Consider the following 20,901-nt stretch of genomic DNA (forward strand, 5'->3'; position numbering starts at 1 on the left):
TTCAGTAATATAATGTCCTCAGTGCATTTGCATTTTTATTAAAAATTTTTTTTAACATTTATTCATTTTTGAGGGACAGAGAGAGACAGAGCATAAGCACGACAGGGACACAGAGAGAGGGAGACAGAATCCAAAGCAGGCTCCAGGTCCTGAGCTATTAGCACACAGCCCGATGCGGGGCTTGAATTCATGAGTGGTGAGATCATGACCTCGCCAAAGTCGTATGCTTAACCAACTGAGCCACCGAGGTACCCCGACCTATCTACATTTTTAAAGAGAATCTTCAGAGAGAAGAATCCAAAGTTACAAAAAGAAATGACTCTCCAGTGGTGAAATTTCAGGCACCAGGATGTGTGAATGATATTCTGGATTCCTTGACCTCCCCACATTGGAAAGTTGAGTAGGGTTAGCTGTGCCAATATGAATCTTGGCAGCGCCCAGATATACACAAGGTGACCTTCATGTAGCTGGAGGAGCATGGGAACCAACTCGTCTCGTAAGTCAGCTGTGCCAAACCAGCTAACCGCTATCATCCTGGAGGTATTTTCCTCTTTTTAATTAAATTGAGTTTCATATCTACAATAAGCAGCAACTAAAGTAATAAAGCTATGGATTAGGAAGACAAAGCATGCATACCAGATGTGAATGCAGTGAGGCCCTCAGCAATTACATCATGCTTAAAAAAAAACCCTCAACTGTAATCTATCTTCGTGATAGAATGACTATTACTGCTAGTTAGCAGAGCTGCCTAATCATATGAAGCAAAGCACAGTTCTCCCTTGTGAGATGGCTCTCAGTCTGGCCACAGCTATCTTCCGCCAAAGGCTGTAGATTGACAAGTCTTCTTGAACATGGGTGACTTGCTCCTAGTTGCACACCGTAGCCCAATGAGAGATTTCCAGAATAGTTTTCCAAAATACAAGTTTAGATGGCTTAGGAATTTATGGTCAAGTATTGGATAATATAATAGCTATTCTCTCGAAATGTCTAACTGTAGAGAGATGTCTGATGTAGATCTCCCCCATTCCAGAAATCAACAGTAATAATGGTTTCAGGCTGCCAGCGTTGGGCCTTTTTCTAGGACAGAGCTCCCTCCTAAACTGGTAAAACTGGGGTGGCATGTCAGTTACACCAAAGAGGCCAGAAACCACCCATGCCTCCCAGGAAAACAAGTTTCCCCCCTCATCTCATCATCTCTCAAGGTCAATTTCTCCTCCTCCTCCTGCAATTTTTGCTTCTAATCTGAATTCCTGGTCACCCTTAGAAGGTCTCCCAGTCTCCCGAGCGTAGTGCTGCTGATCTGTGCCTAAGAAAAGGCTTTGCAAGCCCACCCAATCTCAGGCCACACAACACTCTGCCTTACGTTTTCAACCCTGAAGGGAAGACTTCCAGAGCCTCCCGGTGAAGTCCATCCTATCGGCCAACCTGACAGCTGAGGAATCTCTGGTACCCCCAGCCAAAATTCCCCATCTTCCTTTATGTGCTCTTCCTTTTGTTGATCTGCTCTACATAAAGAATTAGCTTCTCTTCATGTTTGTGTCTGGTGGGTTTTGTTGGTTTGTTTGTTTTGTTTTGTTTTTTTTACAACTTTTAGCCTTTTCAGCTTCGATTTTAATTCCCATAAATTCTTTTGTGCGTATTTCTTCTTGAAAACTCCTTTGGCAGCTGTCCTTCGGACTTATCCCCTTTTATTTTTTCATCTGTACTACTCATTTAGTCTCTATGAAGCTCTAAAAAACTGTGTTGACCAAACTGGGGATAGGTTCTGGTTGTGCGTACGTCCTAGGACAGAGGAGGCAGGCCATATTTTGTTTTTCACTTAACAACACACTCCCTTGACCTTTGGTCACCACAACAGCTACTGCACATGTGAAGAAGCTCTCTTTTAAGTCATCCTAAAGGTGTTTCCTAAGCCAAATCCGGAGGCATTTCCAATTTCTTTGACTTCTGTTCAGACACTGTCGTTACCAACTCTTTAATCACCCAGAAGCCTCCTTCTGACCCTCTGCAAATTTACCATATTCTTTTCATTTCTGTGTTTGATGAGAAGATGAAGATCCAAGGCAGGATGTAATTCTCGAGGAATGGTAACTGCATGGTTCTCACTTTTTTCCACACTGTCCTAAATATTTCATTCAGAGGATGTGCTTCCATGTCTGCCCCACACTGCTGCCTTAATCCATCAACCCACAGCAGCAGCTGCCTCTCCAACAGCTACCAGAGCAGGTGGGCAGGAATTTTAGGCCTCCTTTCACCAACTTGCTGACGATATTCTGCCTAGAATACTACCACACGTAGTAAACAGTAAGACTTACAACCCCAATTGTTCTGGGAAATTCAGATTGTTTTGGCCTCCCATTATGATAGAGTTTTCTAGGGCTAGGGACACCTTTTGAAAGTATGTCTTCTTTTTAAAATTATGGTAAAATATACAGAACGTAGCGATTTTAAGTGTATAGCCATCCCCAGAACTTTCTCATCATCCCAAACCCAAGCTCTGCATAACCCTCCTCTCGGCCCCTGGCAATTTCCATTCCACTGAAAGTATATCTTCTTTTCACCTCTGGCCTAAAAGTGGGGGTTTTCCCTTGTGCTGTTACCTACATTCAAAGATGATAAGTACCCTGTGGCTAGAAGCCTGGCTTTGATCCCTGGGGAGGAGACCCTCTGAAGTGACAGAAAGGCCATCGTGGAAAAGGCTGTGATTGTTTGGGGGGCAAAGTGGGGAGCTGCCTCCAGGAGGAGGAAGTGAGGGATGCTTATTTACTGGTCCTCTGCTGGAACGGGGCCCAAGTGCCACCCTCTTTCCTCACAACCCGAGGCAGTGGGCACTCTGGTCCTCGGCCGCCCAGGAGAGGACCTCACTTCACAAAACACGAGCAGAAAAGACTGAGCCGCCTCCGCTCTGTGGTGCGTCCTGATGGAAGAGAGGTGGACGCATCCGCTGAGGGGAACATGGAGACAAATGTGGGTGAAGGGGGGGCGGCCGGGACACTAGAGGTAGGGCTCCTGCTTGGAGACACGGTGACTCCACAAGAGGGAAGGTGGTTCGTAGCATGCAGTGAGGCGGGCTCAGGCACAGTGCAGAGGACATGAATCTCCACCGGGCCAACAAAGCACGCAGGCTTATGTGTCCCCTGAGTAGCGGCGTCCACTCAGGGAGAGAGGAAAGTGAGAAGAGGGTGCCATTTTCCCGGGATTCATCGAGCAGGGTTTAAACAGGACGAAATCAAGCTTCAAGAGGGAAAGAAAGTGTTCCTTCCACAGCTGCTGATCTCAATTGTTATCTGGGCTTCCTCTTCAAAGGTGGAGATTTCTGTCACCGTTACAAAAGATTTGCCAGGCACGGCATGAAAGTGGATGAGAGTGAAAACAAAGTCAATATTTAGACATCAGATGTGGAAACCCGGCTGAATTATGGAATTAGTAAGATCTGACTTGTTTGGTTAAATAATGCCGTCAGAGGGCAGCCTTTGTTCATGCCAGTAATGAAGACTTCACTTTTAGGGAAGAGAGAGAGTGTCCCCAAAGCCTCGCCTCCAACATCACACCCTGCCTGCTTCTTGAGTGACTGATGTATTTTTAAATGTTTTGCTTTTGTGAGTTAGTGTTGGCGTCGGAGCCACCATCTGAGATAAATAAGGAAACAGGAGCAGAAGCGAAGGAGGGCGAGGGAGTCATGAATGAGAAATGAAGAATCCCACAAATTCTGAGACGCGGTGGTTTGAAATCGGTTAGCGTACTGATCTAGCCTATAATTCGCTTAGACTATCTTGACAGCACCTTGCTCGGACACATGTCAAAAGACACATGTCTGATGTCTTCCCTGCAAGACACAAGTTGGGGGCCGAGGGGGCTGCAGGTTGGAAAGTTACTACCCCCTCAACCCCTCCAAAATGCTTGCAAACAAACAAACAGTGGGGGTAAGGGGAAGACAAACTGAATTGTCTGTCATGGTCTTTCAGTGTGTGGATCTAAGCTTCACCTGAAGAGATTCCATTCACACTGAAAGGCTGAAATTTTTTAAAAATTATAATCCTCTCGGTTAGGTCAACCGCCAGGAATGGACTCATTAGACCACAGTATGCAAATATTACAATTCCTCCTAAAACATCACAACAAAGAATAGCATCTTTTAGGCCAAGGTCATTTTGGCTCAATTCTCCAGGTAGTCCAGTTGGAAAACATTTGTCTGGACCAAATTTCTTTTTTCGTATTTAAAAAAAATTTTTTTAATGTTTTTTATGTATTTCTGAGAGAGAGAGACAGCATGAGCAGGGGAGGGTCAGAGAGAGAAGGAGACACAGAATCTGAAACAGACTCCAGGCTCTGATCTGTCAGCACAGAGCCCTATGTGGGGCTCGAACCCACAAACTGTGAGATCATGACCTGAGCCAAAGTCAGACGCTTAACCGACTGAGCCACCCAAGTGCCCCCGTCTGGACCAAATTTCTAAGCAGTTCAAAAACTGCATGAAGGAGCAGTCTAGTGGAAGCCCTCACAAATCCCAACTGGCCTGAAATTTCCACTGAGTTTAGTGTTTATCTCCTTTGGCAAGAAGCCTTCCCCGAAGCAACGATGAAAACATCAGCTTGGTCTGAACACTATTGCTTTCTATGGTTGAATTAATAAAACTGGATGTGGTGAAATGGTCCTTTTAGGTCTCAAAATAGGTAAAAGACAGAACACAGCAAGATGCCTAGATGATGAATAAATGAAGCAGGTCGGCTATCTAATCACCAAAAGCTCACAGGGTAGCATTTTGCTTCTGTCAGAGGATCTACATTTCAAGATAAGAATGCCATAGTTAATGGGGGGAAAAAAAGAAATAAGGGCAATTCATTGTGGTATAATGGCGTCCGCTTTAGAAGCTCAGAACATTTACATGCACAAGGTGTCGGGAGAGAAGTGGCCTCCATTCTTATGTTCTGCTCACCAACAAGTGTGTTGCTGTATGTTAAGAATGTAAGGAAGATTAGAAACGAAGTACCCACAAAGAACATTAAGTTGCAGTATCAATTTTTCTCTTAATAACCTCATTATCTTGAAACAAGGCAACCATATGGCCGTCAGGGATGATTGTCGTAGATTTCGTAAGAGTAGCTAATAATCTCTTTGCCTTACAATTCAAAATATAGAACTCATTTTTATAAGCATGGGGAAAGCCTTCTTAACAAGTTCCAACTTACTTTTTTTTTTTTTTTTGCTGTTAATTGCATACTGGGGACTTGCACTGTAAGCCCGTACATATGGAGGTCTCGTGCCTGGAGCCCCGGTCCTGTGCGTGACAGGAGAGGATGTGACGGCTCCCGCAGATAGCATGGGCTTTTTATTTTTTAATTTTATTTATTTATTTATTTAAAATTTTTTTTAACATTGATTTATTATTGAGAAACAGAGACAGAGAGCATGAGCAGGGGAGGGACACAGAGAAGGGGAGACAAAGAATCAGAAGCAGGCTCCAGGCTCTGAGCTGTCAGCACAGAGCCCGATGTGGGGCTCGAACCCACAAACTGTGAGGTCATGACCTGAGCTGGAGTCAGACGCTTAACCGACTGAGCTATCCAGGCGCCCCAGCATGGGCTTTTTAAAGGAGCAGAGCTGCTCAGGCCAGTCTCTCCTTTTTTCCTGCTTAAAACTCTTGACTGCTGTCCATTTTTACTGTGCTCACCCTTGGGGCTCGCATCTACGGATTCCTCTGGTCCCTCTCTTTGTCTGTTTTTAGCTCATGCTGGTCCCTGTGCCGCCAACGCCCTTCCGCTTTGTCTAAAGCTGACCTGTCCTTCATATCCCAGCAGCAAAGGCCCCTGCTCTGGAAGTCCCTCCCAGTCTCCCTCCTTCCACAAGGGAGGGTCCCGCTTCCCCTGCGGGAGATGCCATGACCCTTTCTCCTGAAGTCCATCACGCTTTGTTGCCATTCTTCCTTGATGGAAGAAAACAGCCCCTAACCCTCAAACAAGGAAAACGGTTCTAGTTCATTGTGGAAGCCCTGGTCTTACGGCAGGGTACAGAACACAGACGATCCCCAGTACAAATGTGTTTTAACTGAACAAACTGGAATGGAGGATGGAGACATCGGCATGAGCCAGTCCCCGTCCTCACGGTCTCTCGGAGATCCTGCAAGGCTACACAGGGACTCAACTGTAGGCTCAGAAGGAGGCTTCTACGGGGGCGCCTGGGTGGCTCAGTCACTTATGTGTCTGACTTTGGCTCAGGTCATGATTTCACAGCTTGTGAGTTTGAGCCCCGTGTGGGACTCTGTGTAGACAGCTCAGAGCCTGGAGCCTGCTTTGGATTTTGTGTCTCCTCTTTCAAGAATAAATAAACAAACAAACAAAAAAGAACGAGGCATCTACAGAAATGTCTCTCTGCAATACTGCACAGGTGGCTGAACACTTTCACAAACCACTTCACCAAGAAACTACAAAGGTAATTTTTCCACAGGGCTAAGCAGTTGCCAGAGACATAGAAACATGTCATTTCTAATACACAGTCAAACAGACGCACAACCTGGATGGAAAAAATATCACGAGTTATGCAGGAATTTCAGCTGAAAATTAATAGGGAAGGATGAGGGAAAAAAAGATTATTGGGATATATCAGAGGAAAGATTACTTACAGCAATCTCCTTCATAAGGAAAACAGGAATATATGTTTCAATTTTGCTCAAGTATAAACTGCTATAATTTATTAAGAACGATCTATTTTGGGGGCGCCTGAGTGGCTCAGTTAGGTGTCTGACTCTTGGTTTTGGCTCAGGTCATGATCTTGTGCTTCGTGAGTTCAAGCCCCACACTATCAGTGTGGAGCCTGCTTGGGATTCTCTCTCCATCTCTTTGTGCTCCTCACCATTTGCGCTTTCTCTCTCAAAATTAATTTTAAAAAAAACTTTAAAAATATGTTAAAAAAAGAATGATCTATTTTGGTACACATTTTTTTAACTGTGCATAATATTATATATCTGAACATACCTTATTTAAAATGAAATTATTTCCCTGTAAAAAAATAAATTCCACTTTGCACATATGTAATATCCTTCCCTCAAAAAATGTGAAGGGTTTTCCTTCATTCATGTGTTTGGAACATCCCTCCAAGGTAGGAGTGGGCAGAAAGTGTTCCTATTGTAGAGATGGGAAAACAGAGACCTCCCATCCCCACCCAGAGGTGAAGTTGCTAGCCTGGAGTCAAGGTCAGTGGGAAGGTCTGATATCTAGAGGTCTTGGCCACCAGGCCAACACTGCTTTCTGGAGATGTGGTGTCTTCCCAAAGGTGTTTATCAATTTTTCTTCTTTCATGATTATATTAATTAAGATTAAGCTCTTGGACATGTATGTATGTATTTATTGTTTTTTAAATGTTTCTTTTAGAGAGAGAGCATGAGTGGGGGAGGGGCAAAGCAAAGGGGGACAGAGGATCCTAGTGGGCTTTGCACTGACAGCAGTGAGCCCAATGTGGGGCTCAAACTCACAGACTGTGAGATCATGACCTGAGCCAAAGTTGGATGCTCAACCGACTGAGCCACCCAGGCGCCCCTTGGACATGTATTTAATAGTAGAGGCCATGATAAGATACGGTTTCCCTGCTGTGCTCAGACCCACTGACCCGATTAAGGTACTGGCTTTGACTTATCAGTAGACTTTTACACTGTCCTGAGTCAGTTATTAAAATCTGTTGCATTGTGATTTGCTTTGGTTGTAAAAACTTGACCCATGACGAAAGAAGAGTTAAATCAGAGGCTAGAGGATGTCAGGTGTGACAGGAAAGGAAGCTGATGGGAGAAGCCAGCGGCAGGGGTGGGCTGTGCTTTGCTCTCTGCAAGTCGTAAAACGCAATGCCTGAAATAGCTAACACGACCTCGTTATCCAGTTATGTCTAATTATGTGTTCACGGCTGACGGAAATGAGAGGCAGGGTGCGGACCCCAGACCATCCAGTACCAGCGGCTCTACAAATGTGGTGGGAAACACGCTCAGGCTGCTGGATCACGGAGGCTGCTCTGCAGTGTCCTATATGCCTAGTCACCATCCAAGGGAACTCTGCTTGGCACATAGGCCGGGGACTTGCAAGGGGAGCTCACTTCTAAAGAGAAGGCAGTGCCTTCTCATTGCCCTCTGTAACTTTCTCCGCTGAGTCTCACTCTCTTTGCACTTGATTTTCAGCGGGCCTGGTGCACAGCAGGGAAGCCGTCTGAAGGCTACAACCTCCTCCCAGCCCCTAGACTGGTAGGCATCCCTGGCAGGGAAACTGAGCCGGGCAGCTCGGGTGTGAACTGAGAAGCAGCTAACACTCAGGCAGAGCCCTGACCTTCCCTGAGCCCCGTGGTTTATTTGTTTTAATGCTCAGCTTTTTCTTTAACACACAAGTATCAGGAGCGCCTGGGGTGGCTCAGTCGGTTAAGCAGCTGACTTCAGCTTGGGTCATGATCTCATGGTTCGTGAGTTGGAGCCTCACATCGGACTGTCTCCTGTCCATGCAGAGCCTGCTTTGGATCCTCTGTCTCCCTCTCTCTCTGCTTCTCCCCTGTGCTCTCTCTTTCTCTCAAAAATAAACATTAAAAAAAAAAATTACAACTATCATGTCAAATGGCTTAGCGTTAAAATTATTTCAAATTTTCAAAAGATTTAAGATTAGTATTCTAGAAAGAAATGAAGCTTCTGTCCAAATATTTCAAATTTGGACCCTTCCACAGCAAAAATAAATGAATTAAAAAAAAAAGTCCTTTCAAGGGCAATTACACTACGTTGAAAGTGAAAGTGGATTTTAAAATAATTGTTCCTAAGAAGGAGTTTAAGTGCTAAAAAGAAATGAAAGACCCATTAAGCGGGGAAAATATCTTACCTTGAGAAGTTGAGGAAATGAACATGTCGAGTGAATAAATAGGGCTGTTCGGCAGTACTTATATTTTTAATCAGTTCCATCTATTAAAAAAAGTACAAAATTAGCATATATAGGATCTAATTTACCAAACTATATTAAGCTAAAGGTTATCTTCCCTACTCCTTTATCCTCACTTATTACCTCTTGGACCAGGGCCAAACAGCTGTGTTTTGTACAACGTTTATGAACTTTACATTAGGCTTCTTGCTGAAATTTATAGCCTTGTATTTAATTTAGTTGATTGCTACCATGAAAACAATGTGACAGGTTAAGCTACTTTAACATGAGAATTCAGTGTGCAGCTGTACTGAAATGCAAGTGAAAAAAAATGTTCTTTATGCCCCTTATTTGAAAGTCTAAACAAGGCAAGAGGTTAAACATTATTTTACATTTCTGTAATGACATTACTGAGATCTGCAGAAATATTTGAAGCCAGTTCTGCACAATTTTTAAGTGGGAATAAAATGAGGCAATACCTCATGATTTTCCTTTTTGATCACTAAAATTTACAAAGCAAGTATTTTATAGGGACCACATAAAACACCCCAAACTTCTCGGTTTTCTGGTGGGTGGTCATCTGAAGTATTTATTTGCAGTTATCAGCAAGGCAAAGAGGAGTTTATATTTGTATAAACTAACGTTTATGGTCTTCTGGAACATGTCATGATACGGAAAATGTTTAGTAAAATCTGTTAGAAATTCCAAGCATTCTTAGGACTCCCTGACTTCCTGAATTCCACTTTCCTTAGATTTTCGAATTGGCCCCATCAATACCGACACACAGTGAAGTTTCTTTTAAGGCACGTTGAAAATTGCCACTTTGGATATATGTCAGCAGCGCAGAACCTCTTCGGAAACAGTCCACGTAGAAAACTGGAAACAAAGGTGGCCGCTCGTGTGTTAGCCACAGAAGCAATAGCCACAATAAAATCTGAGTCTTAAACTCCAGGTTTGTGTCAAGCAGGACAGAAAACCTGAATCTGCCTTGCTCCCTCATGGCCGGCACAGGGCTGACGCGTAAATAAATGCTCAACAAATATTTGCTGAATGGATTAACTCCAACTAGTACCTGCGTTATAGATTGTTACACCAGGATCTCAGTGTCTAAAGCCTTTAATTAGATATGCATGCTCACAGAGATTGTTGGACGAAATGAAACTGAATTTTAAAAGTAAATGACTTGCACTTTATAACCCCGTTCATCAGTGGCAGGCATGGGTAAATAACGGTCTGCCTATTCCCAACCTTGAGTATAAAAGGAAATTGAATCCTGATCCTTTATCTGTTATTTATTCTCTGCCCCCCCCCGCCCCCCCCCCATNAGAAATTACTGCTTGATCACACTGTAAATTTTCATTTTTGATGCTTCCAGATTTGGAAACACAACCAAAGAGATCCGTTAGCTTAGAAACATAACTCTTTACGGTGTATATGTTTAGTATAAAGACCACGTAATGCTTTAATCTCTAGATTATTTTTATTTGACTATTTCTCTGCACACACAAGAGGACTATGAGAAATCCCCCTAGTATCATGCAGGGAGACTGGAAGAACAGGCCAGAAGAACACCTGCTTCCTTCGGCCGTTTGCATTACATGACATCCCCCAAACACATGTCAATGTGTTAAATTTAATGGAAGAACAGTAGCGGTTCGATGTGGAGAACAGTGTCACAACAGTCATAAAGCTGTCTCTCTCACAAGGGGGAGCGGATTAGCGGTGACAGTGTGTCACTCTTTCTAGACGTACCTTCAACCGTGGGAGAGAAGTACGAACGTTCATGCTGATTGCATGAGTACAGTGAAGTCAGAGAGTCTATCCAGCTCTCACACGCTCTGTGGCCGCACGCCCACAGTGAAGTCCCTCACGCGGTACCGCAAGCGCGGGTGTAAGCCGTTATGGTCAAGGTGCCCTTTGCTTGTCTTCACGAACGCTGAGACATTCCCCAGGCCTAACGGTAGGCAGTGGCCTCCTGTGCCCCAGCTGCCGCTCCCCGCAGTCCGTCCTGGGCCTCCACTGTAGCCAGCAGCCTGCTTTTCTCTTGCCTGAGTCTCATCCGTACAGGTGGCATCAGGAATGATAATGGCACTACCTAAAATCATCTCAGGAACTACCTGTCTTTTTCCGTGGCTCATGCAGGGCCACTGCTGGCCTTTATTGTGAGTCCCCTGCCTACATCCATGCATCATTCATTCATTCAGCATTTACTGAGCACTTACTCCAGGGCTCTGGAGGCCCTGGAGATCAAAACGTAGTTAAGGTGAGTGGGAAGACACAGAAAGACAAGGCCGTGGAGTGTGTCCTAATGGTGTTCCCAAATCCACGATCACCCAAACCACGCTCTCAGTCTTCGTCCATCTTTACTCCTTATCCACCTTACACCATCTCTGGAGAGTGTGGTCCTGGCTAACAGTACTATCCATATTTTCACACTTGATCTGGGTCTTTCCTGACACTCGTGTTTAGTCACTTGCTGAGTCATGTTGATTTTACCTTTACTTCAAATGGCATTCATGATGTCCTGTGGGCAAAGAAGACCTCTCCTTGTTCCTTCCTTATAGTGTGTCCAAGCCTGACCATATCCAAGTGCAGGCTCAAGCTTCCTCTTCTGGAATGTTCTTCCTCTTTTCTCTGCATGTCCAAACCCTAACCACCTTTAACATTGTGCTAAAATGCCTACCTCTTTTAAAGTAGCCTTCCTGGATCTCCTTTCATTCAACATCCACTGATTTCTGAGTCTGTGTCAGGCAAGGTACTGCTTGGGATTGTTGCTATAGAGATAAAAGATTGGGTTCTTGCTCTCAGGAAGCTCAGGGTCTTGTTGGCAAGCTGGACTGGTAGGCAAGTACCATTATGCAATAACCACCATGGGGTAGAACGCACAGAGGTGAGCGGCTATGCCTGCCTGCAGATGGAGAGTTAGTGTTTCCTAAGGGAGGCGTTCCTGAGTGGATCCACAGGAGTCAGCAAATGGAGAAAGGGACCCTTGTCATTGTAGTCAGAGCAACAGGGGATACAAAGAAAACTCGAAATAACCTGGGTATTAAAACTGTCAGCAGTTCTGTGTGCTAGAAGTTGGGTGTGGGATCTGCCAGGCAGTAGAAACAACTAGAGAGGAAGGTAGGAGCGGGTAATTCAGGGCCCTGCAGGTCACATGAGCGATTCTGACCTTTATGCTACAGGGAACCCCACAGCCAGAAAGAGCTTTCTTTCCAGATCTGAGATCAGAGTGGAGAATGTAAAGAAGAAGGGAAGAGACAGCTTAGCTAGGAAGACAGGGCAATAATCCCAATAGGAAATGACGGGGGCATGAACTAAAATAGCACTTCCTGGGGGCACCTGGGTGGCTTAGTCGGTTATGCGTCCGACTTTCGCTCAGGTCATGATCTCACGGTTTGTGGGTTCGAGCCCCGCGTCGGGCTCTGTGCTGACTGCCAGCTCAGAGCCTGGAGCCTGTTTCAGTCTGTGACTCCCTCTGTCTCTGACCCTCCCCTGCTCACGTTGTCTCCCTCTCTTTCCTAGAGATAAATAAAAATATTAAAAAATAAAATAAAATAAAATAGCACTTCCTGGTGTGGTCCCCAGGCCAGCAGCACCTGGGGTTGCAACTTGTTAGAGATGCAGATTCTCAGACCCCACCCCAACCAACTAAATTAGAAGAAACTCTAGGGGTGGGGCCCATCACCATCAGTCTGTGGGGGAGTTTTCTCATTCATTTATTTATTTTGAGAGAGAGAGAAAAAGCACATGTGAGAGCAGGGGAAGAGCAGAGAGAATCCCAAGCAGGCTCCGCGCTGGCAGTGAAGAGCCTGACACCTGGCTCGTAACCACAAACTGTGAGATCATGACCTGAGCTGAAATCAAGAATCGGACACCTAGCTGACTGAGGCACTCAGGCGTCCCATCAATCTGTGTTTTAACAAGCCCTCCAGGGGATTCAAAGGTACAGAGGGTTGAGAACCACAGAAGTGAGTCACTGAAAGTGAAGACAGACAGGGAGGGTTAAGGACAGTAAGAAAGATCTCGGCCCTGTGGCCGGGCAGCAGCAGAACGGAAGGAGAGGGAGAGTCAAGAGAGCCTCCCAGAGCCCTGGCCGGATTTGAACACAGGCTGGTACCCATTCGTGGGGATGGGAATGCACCATAGGAACAAGTCTGGCTGCAGAAGTGAGGTCACATGGGTTTGGTTTTGAATATCTCTGGTTGGAAATGCCGTTGCCTTCTTTGATCTTCTAGGATGTACACTTTTTACGTTACATCATAGTTGAGTTTGTGTGCTAGCTCTGAACCAGACTGTAAGCTCCCTGAGGGTCGAGGCCGGGCTCTAATTATTCCCCCAGAAAGCCTAGCACAGAACACATACCCCATCATTGTTTATGGCATGAAGACACCCCTGTTCAGAAGAATTTTTTTTGGAGTCAAGGTATATATAGCTCACTGAAGACAGCATTATCTCTCAGGCAATGTAAGTTAGCCCTTCTGGGACAGACCCATACATTCGTCACTCTGGTATTATATCATCTAAAACACAGTGACACTAAATTATCACTTCCTGGGTGGTTTCTGGGCTCTGCACTGTACCCAGAAGCTCTTTCTTCACATGCTGTCATTCATCCTCAAACGATTCCACAAGTTAAGTCGTATTATTTACGCTTTACAGGTTGAGATACTGAGGCGCAGAAGGGCTACATAAATTGCTTGAGATCTCACTGTTAGTAAACAGTGGAGTCAGGATTCAAACGCAAGTCAGTCTGACACCAAAAATCCAGCTCCTTATCATGAAGCTGCAATCCTACCATTCCCAGGGCTTTTTGATCTCTACATAACCTCTTAAAAGGGAGGAAGGGGGTGCCTGGGTGGCTAAGTGTGTGACTTCAGCTCAGGTCATGATCTCATTGCTTGTGATTTCGAGCCCCACAATGGGCTCCCTGCGGTCAGCCTGGAGCCTGCTTCGGTTCCTGTCTCCCTCTCTCTCTGCTCCTCCCCAGCTTGTGCTTTCTCTCTGCCTCAAAACTAAATAAAAACATCAAAACAAATTTTTAAAAAGGGGGAGGAAGAGGTCGGTTAGCAAAATAACTCCAGGGACTAAACAGGGCTTATGGGGATATGTTTTATCTACCTGTCCTGTGATGTGTTGAAAAACTGAAAGTTACAACAGGTGGAAAAGCATTAAAAATAATAAAATACAAAAGCATTAAAATATCAGAGAAGATCTATTCTTAAAAGTTCTAGGTGGGAAAACAGTACATTTTCACAAGAACAGGAATGAATTTAAAATGCTGGGTAGGGGGCGAAGCTATGGAATGGAATGTATCTAAAGGAAGAAGTTGAGTCACACTGCATCTGAGAATGAAAAAGAATTGAGCTTAAGAAAAGAAAAAAAAATTAGTGGAAACTAATTTGACAATAAACTATTAAAAAAAAAAAGAAAAGAAAAGAAAAGAAAAAAAAGGCAAGAATCAAACAGAATTTATAATGCAGGCGATCTGTGAGGAAATAACTTTAAATCTTGTTTTCAATCTAACTGGCTGGGGTGGTGGAGCAGAAAACCTTTACCTGTGGCTCTACGAGCACAGCTAGTGAGTGAAAGACTTTGTTCCCGGCTTCTTTAGAAAATACTTGTCAGCAGTAATTGACAGAGTGCTGACCCTAGTCAGGTCTGAATCCTTGTGTCACTTGTGAGTAACCAGATGCCCTATAATTTGGAAAACATCTTAATGAAAGAAAAGACATGTTTTTAACACATCAAAGCGAAATAAGGAGTAGCTCAGAGGAGACATCCGTGGCTCTTTAACCTCAAAGCATGGGGGTAGGGCTATAGGTTCCGGTTAGCTTCCCGCCTTCCTCCTGCCTGGGGAAGAAGCCTATTGAGCTCCAGGAAAGATGGTCTCCCCAACTTCGGCTCATGGCAGCAAATGCCTGCAATGAAGAATACGTCCATGGGGGGCTGGGGGGGAGGCAATGAGATGAACAAGGCAAAGAGGCTGGGTCTGAAGAGCAAAGTCCATCTTGCCACAATTGGAAGGGGAGGAGAAAACATTTTAATTGTTCAGGCCTTGTGGCTTCTACCTCCTTTATTACCTTTTCTTTCTACTGAGTTTCCATTTAGTGGACTCAGCTTTTGTCTGTAGGAATCCAAGATGAGACCTTGTTTGCAGAGTTCATCCTTTCTGTGGTCTGGAGATTGACTGATTCTCTGCTAATCTTGTTGGTTTGATTTCAAGGTCTGGCTGGAGCAGCTCTGATGCTTGGGGACACTGTCACTACTACTATAGAGTCAGGAAACTTTGAGGGTCGTTCTACGGAGACTTTTCCAGAAGGTTTCAAGCAAGGGAAATATGCCTGGGATAAATGTGTAGGCTCCTGAGGAGACACCACTTGATCATACTTCAGAGGAAACACAATGTCTTCAGAGATTTCATTAGATTTGAGAGATTCCTCAGGGAATTTTTCTTGCTTAGTGGAGGGTTCACTTTAATAAAAAGACATGTTTCTAATAATTAGAGCCTTTCATGCAATGATTCTTCACTAGAATTGTGCATGAAGTCTTCTTTGGAAATTTTTTTTTCCTCAAAGATACAAATACTTGGGCTCTACTCTTAAGAGTCTAACTCAGGGGCGCCTGGGCAGCTCAGTCGGTTGGGCGTCCGACTTCGGCTCAAGTCATGATCTCACAGATTGTGGGTTCAAGCCCCACATAAGGCCCTGTGCTAACAGCTCAGAGCCTGGAGCCTGCTTCGGATTCTGTGTCTCCCTCTCTCTCTGACTCTCCCCTGCTCATGTTGTCTCTCTCTCTTTCTCTCAGAAATAAATAAAACGTTAAAAAAAAAAAAGAGTCTAACTCAGTATTTCATAGTAGGACCAGGAAATGTGTCGTGAATAAGCTCCCCAGAAGATTTTGATGTCTGTCATGGTTAAGAATTCTTTATTTAATGGCTCTCCAATGCCCACTGAATGGGGAAGTTCCAACTCCTTAGCCTAGCATTCAAGTTCTCCAAGATCTGACCCCAGTTCACTTTTGTGTCTTATTCTCCCCCATTCTTCTTGAACACTTGCTCCTTCCTATAAGATAGGGTGATGATACCTTCCTAATAATGTTAATTAGAGGATTAGAAATAAGGTACACAAAAATCCAGTGTGCTCTCTGGTGCTTAACATACAGTGTTAGTAAGTCCTCGATAAGTATTCACCAAAACGAATGAATAAACAATAGTGAGACTGACTCCAAAAAGGAGTTTGTTATTAAACAGAGAGGCCAGGGGCGCCTAGGTGGCTCAGCTGGTTAAGTGTACGACTGTGGCTCTGGTCCTGTCTATTCTCATGGGTTTGTGAGTTCCAACCCCACGTCAAGCTCTCTGCTGTCAGCTCAGAGCCCGCTTCGGATTCTCTTGGCCTCTCCCCTGCTCTCTTTGTCTTTCAAAAATAAACCTTAAAAAACAAAAAACAAAAGTGGAGAGGCCAGATACCCCTGCCCTAGGGAGACCTAGGAGGGGCCTTTGTGGCCTCTAGCCCATATCCAAATCCACCACGGTTTCTTTAGGGGAGTTTTCCATTTAGGAGTCACTCTGCTACATAGCCACAGTCAGGCTTAGAGCTTGCACTGGTCAGAGAAAGGCAAAGGGAAGTTTAAAACATGGTGAAGAAATTCTGGTTTTGACCCAAAGACTAAAGCAACCGAGAGCACATGGGTACAGGGTTTCTGTCTCTTCCATCCTTTGAATACTTTTCAAGGTTGGGGTCCTTTGAATAGCTGTTGAACAGCTCAGAGCAGATGTGAAGTTTATAGTGAAACAGGAGCTTTACAGGCATGACTGACAGAAGCGGATAGGTTAGTCCAACATTTTCCAGGCTGTGAGTCGAAGTTCTGTGGGATGCGCGTGACAGCCCCAAATGCTCATAAAGGCTCCCCTTCAACTAAGACCGGGAAAGTCTAGGGGAAAGCCAGATAAAGAGATTGCCAATTTTGGCTTTCATGAAAGAATTCCCAGTCTTTAAAATGCGAACACTTGTTATAAGTCTCCTAGAGGGAGGACCTGGGAGCAGCATTTCCTAAATGTATTTAACCATGATATTTTGTTTAAAAAAATTTTTTTCAGTGTCTTAGGGGGCTAAGATTTGCAGGGACACCCTTAGGGACAGGCTGCGTGATAGTCTGGACACTTAATTTAAAAAAAAAAAAGTAAAAACGTTTTCTGGACTCTACCCCGCAATCTCCAGAAGGGCCATGCATGGCTACTAGATGTTTCAAAAGGCTCTGCGGAGATTCTGCTGTGCGGCTGGAGGGGAAAACCACTGCATTAGGAGAATGGCTTTAGTTCAGAAGACCTAGGTTCGAGCCCACGCAGCACGGACATTCTATTATATTACATTTGGAAAGTGACTTAGTCTGGTTGTCTCAATTTTCCCATCCATAAAATAAAGAATTATACTCACTTACTCATATCATTTTTGGTCCAAAAGAATTAAATGAAATAATGAAGGAAAATAATTAGCATGTAGTTAAGTGCTGTTTCCAATCTGCAATTCTCAATAGCTCCAACGTAAATAAAAATGTGAAATTATTTGCTTTGTCCATCTCTGAGGCTCAGATGCCAACAATTTTTGCCCCCTCTCCGACAAGAAGGAAATAATTCTGGATCCTTATATCCTGTACTCAGACCCAAATGAGCATCAGACCATTAACATAGATAGCGAAGAGTCTTTTGGCGATCACACCCCCGCCTTCTGGAACATAGTTCCCTATCTTTCAAAATCTCTACTTCCAAGAGATCATCTACACCAGTCCAAGAAACTGAAATCTGGTTTCAGAGTATAAATGAAATGATGTCATTGTGAGCTTGCATCATATCCCCTGAAAAGGTCCGCCATTTGGCCAGCAGCAGCTGTCTGTGGTCTTCTGTTGAGGTAGTTTTAAAAATACAAACTTCAATGGTATTTCTATTTCTATGAGGACAGATGTAATGGGATTTTTATTGGCATTGTAACAGTTGGTGTCTTCATGCTCTCTTTCCTTTTTAATAAGCCCTTCAGTGTCTTATTCTATTAAATGGACTTTATTAAACTTAGTACTGTGTGTGTACGTGTGTGTGTGTGTGTGTGTGTGTGTGTGTGTGTAATGACAGCTACCCTCTGGGGAGAAATGTATACACAGATTTGACTCTGACCCAGACAAGTGCCTTTGTGTACGAATAGACTGGGTATAGATAATTCCAGTCTTATAAGTGGATGTTACTCCAAAGTTCATTTGTAAGTCAGTAGTTGGGAACTTGGAACACATTTGCTCATAAAAGAAATGTTCTACATGGTGGAGGGAGGCCTGGCCAGCCCACAAGAGCCTGTTTAACTCCTACGGCACCTGAAGTGGAGTTGTTATTAACTATGGAGAACAATGTTTCCATGGGAACACATTTTCAGAGCTCGCCTGCTTAAGGTTGAGAACCACGGACTGTAAAATTTTAACTCACCTCCTAAATCACTTCTTCTTTTTTCCTTTAATAAATTACCAAGCAGAGGAGCTATTCTTACCACAAATTGTTTCTTGAATATATTGCTAAAATAATATTTTTTTCCCTCCTCCTGTTCTATGCACTTTGCAACTTTAGCAAAAGGGGTGCATGTAACATGGGAACAGTTAGTTCCTTTAAACATTCCTGGACTTCCTCAAACTTCGGTTCTTGTCCCTTCTTGGCTCCCTCTGCACGTCATAGCCAGTCAGCTAGCGGCAGAGAGGCAGCTGTCACTCGTTACGTTTGTTTTCACATCAAAATTGTTTGTTTTTTTCCCTACCTTACCAGTCCCTTGAGTTCTTAGGACATGCCTTGTAACTCAATGGAAATCTGAAATAACCAAGTAATGAAATATATTCTAGGTCACATGGACCACAGGAATCAGAAATGCTTCAACTACACCATACACAGATTGTGCTACAAGTTGTATAACTGTATCACAGAATCACAGGGCTGGAAAGAACTTTGGGAGATTGTCTAGTCTGTTCCCTGGCTTCCAGACAAGCCAATCATTCCAAACAGATGAGAGCTAACCTCTCGTTTAGAGGAAGAGGATGACTTTGTCTTTAACCCTTTCAAGATTTAACAATGTATATACCATTAAGAAATTATTGTTATTTTTAAGTCTAAAATATGTCCCTTGACAGTTACAACTGTATTTTACTTTCTCATGTTTGCTTCTCATAGGAAATAAAGTAGGTTCATCTGTGCAAAACCCCAGCACATTTAAACACATCTGTTGTCCTCTCTCTTCTCGGGCATTCCTGAACATCCCAGCGTCTAATACTTTAGTTACCTTTTTCCTGGTCTTTCTGGGTTGTTTGTCCCCTTTTCACAGTGGGAATGAAGCTACAGTGTTTGATGAGGCATCTGAGAATGAGCATAGTTTGCATGCATAGGAATATTTAAATATAATCTGATAAGCAGACCCAAAGACCTAGGACTCCAAGGAAAACTAAATGTGATAATTGAAATAAAATTGCAATAACATAGGCTATTTATTTATAGCCACTCTCTTTCAGGCAGTGAGAGGGGCATAGCCAGCCGGGTAATATTAGCTTTTTGATCAGGTAAGGAAATTAAAGAGAACCTCCCTCGATTAAAGTTATTCATAAAATGCGATATCCTTAAATGTCACCAAATATACTGTTTTCTATTTTCTACCAAAAGCCTACCGCACAACCCCTAAGGGTAGATCTCTAAATTTGTTTTGCTAATTGGGAGTGACAATTCAAACTTGATACTCAGAGAGCCTTTCACAGAAGTTTTCAAAGGCATGGGCTTTTTGATCTCTACACTGGAAGACACTGAACATACTGGCTTTACGGCAAGGACTGTCAGCTATGCTAGGGTTTTAAAAGAGTCCTACTAGCCCCCAAGATAAGAGAGAATGATGGGCTATCATAAATTAATAATGAGATCCCTTCTGTTTGTGAGGTTTCGAATGCCTTAAAGGTGAGGATTATGTCAGAAAGAGGTGGACATGTGTAAACATTTTCATTAATTGTGGTTTCATTCCTATGGTAAACCATGTGCCATGTTTATTCCCCAAATTTCCATCCTCACTGGGTGGTGGGATGGGTAATATTACATGTCTGCTTGATTGACCAAGGGGTACCCATAGTAAATAATATCTGTGGGTGTGTCTGTGAGGCTGTTTCCAGATGAGATTAGCATATGAATCCGTGGACTCAGTAAAGTAGATCCCACGTGATACAGTAAAGTAGATCACCCTCCCCAGAGTGGGTGGGCACCATCCAATCCCTTGAAGCCCTGAACAGCAAAATATCTAGAGAAGAAGGAATTCTCCCGGGTTTTCCTGCCTCACTGATTAAGCTGGGATATCACGTCTTATCTTCTCCTGCCCTTGTACCGGGATTTAAATCACTGACTCCCCTGGTTCTCAAGCCTTCACATTTAGATTGAAATTGAATTACACCAATGGCTTCCCTGGGTCTCTGGCTTGCAGATGGCAGACTGTGGGACTTCTTGGCCTCTGTTATTGGATAAGCCAATTCCTCATAATGAACCTCTATCTATCTATCTATCTATCTATCTATCTATCTATCTATCTATCTAGATATCTCCATTCTACTGGTTCTGTTGTCTAAGAAACCCTGACCTATGCTGGTGGCTACTCATACATCCTAACTATCTAAGGGGACAGAAGCAACTTTTGTGAGACCAGGCAAACAAATCTGACCCTGTAAAATGATCGTGCGAGCACTACAGCTAACTTCTGTACATGAGCAAAGCACCTCAATGGAGACTGTTGACCCTGCCTTTGTATCAGCTTACAGAGTAAAATCTGTCTTCGTAGCTCCCTAAAGGACTACAGCACCACTAATCTACTGCCAGCATGTTCACTTGCATCAGTTGGCTATATTAAGACAGAATTCTTGGGGCATCTGGGTGGCTTAGTCAGTTAAGCATCTAACTTTGGCTCAGGTCATGATCTCAAGGTTCGTGAGTTTGAGCCCCGCATTGGAGGAGTTGGAGCCCCACTTCGGGTGAGAACGA

General features: G+C 43.9%; 1 protein-coding gene across 1 annotated transcript in view; it reads right to left on the reverse strand.

The window, feature by feature from the left end:
- UST (uronyl 2-sulfotransferase) overlaps positions 1–20,901 on the reverse strand; it is a 296,705-nt gene that overhangs the window by 103,896 nt on the left and 171,908 nt on the right. The window contains exon 4 of the mRNA XM_077776157.1: positions 8,838–8,917. Within this exon, the coding sequence (XP_077632283.1) occupies positions 8,838–8,917 (80 nt within the window). The remainder of the gene's footprint in view (positions 1–8,837; positions 8,918–20,901) is intronic.

The sequence above is a fragment of the Crocuta crocuta genome, unplaced genomic scaffold (assembly GCF_008692635.1).
Source record: "Crocuta crocuta isolate KB4526 unplaced genomic scaffold, BGI_CrCroc_1.0 scaffold25, whole genome shotgun sequence".
In the NCBI taxonomy this organism is placed as follows: Eukaryota; Metazoa; Chordata; class Mammalia; order Carnivora; family Hyaenidae; genus Crocuta; species Crocuta crocuta.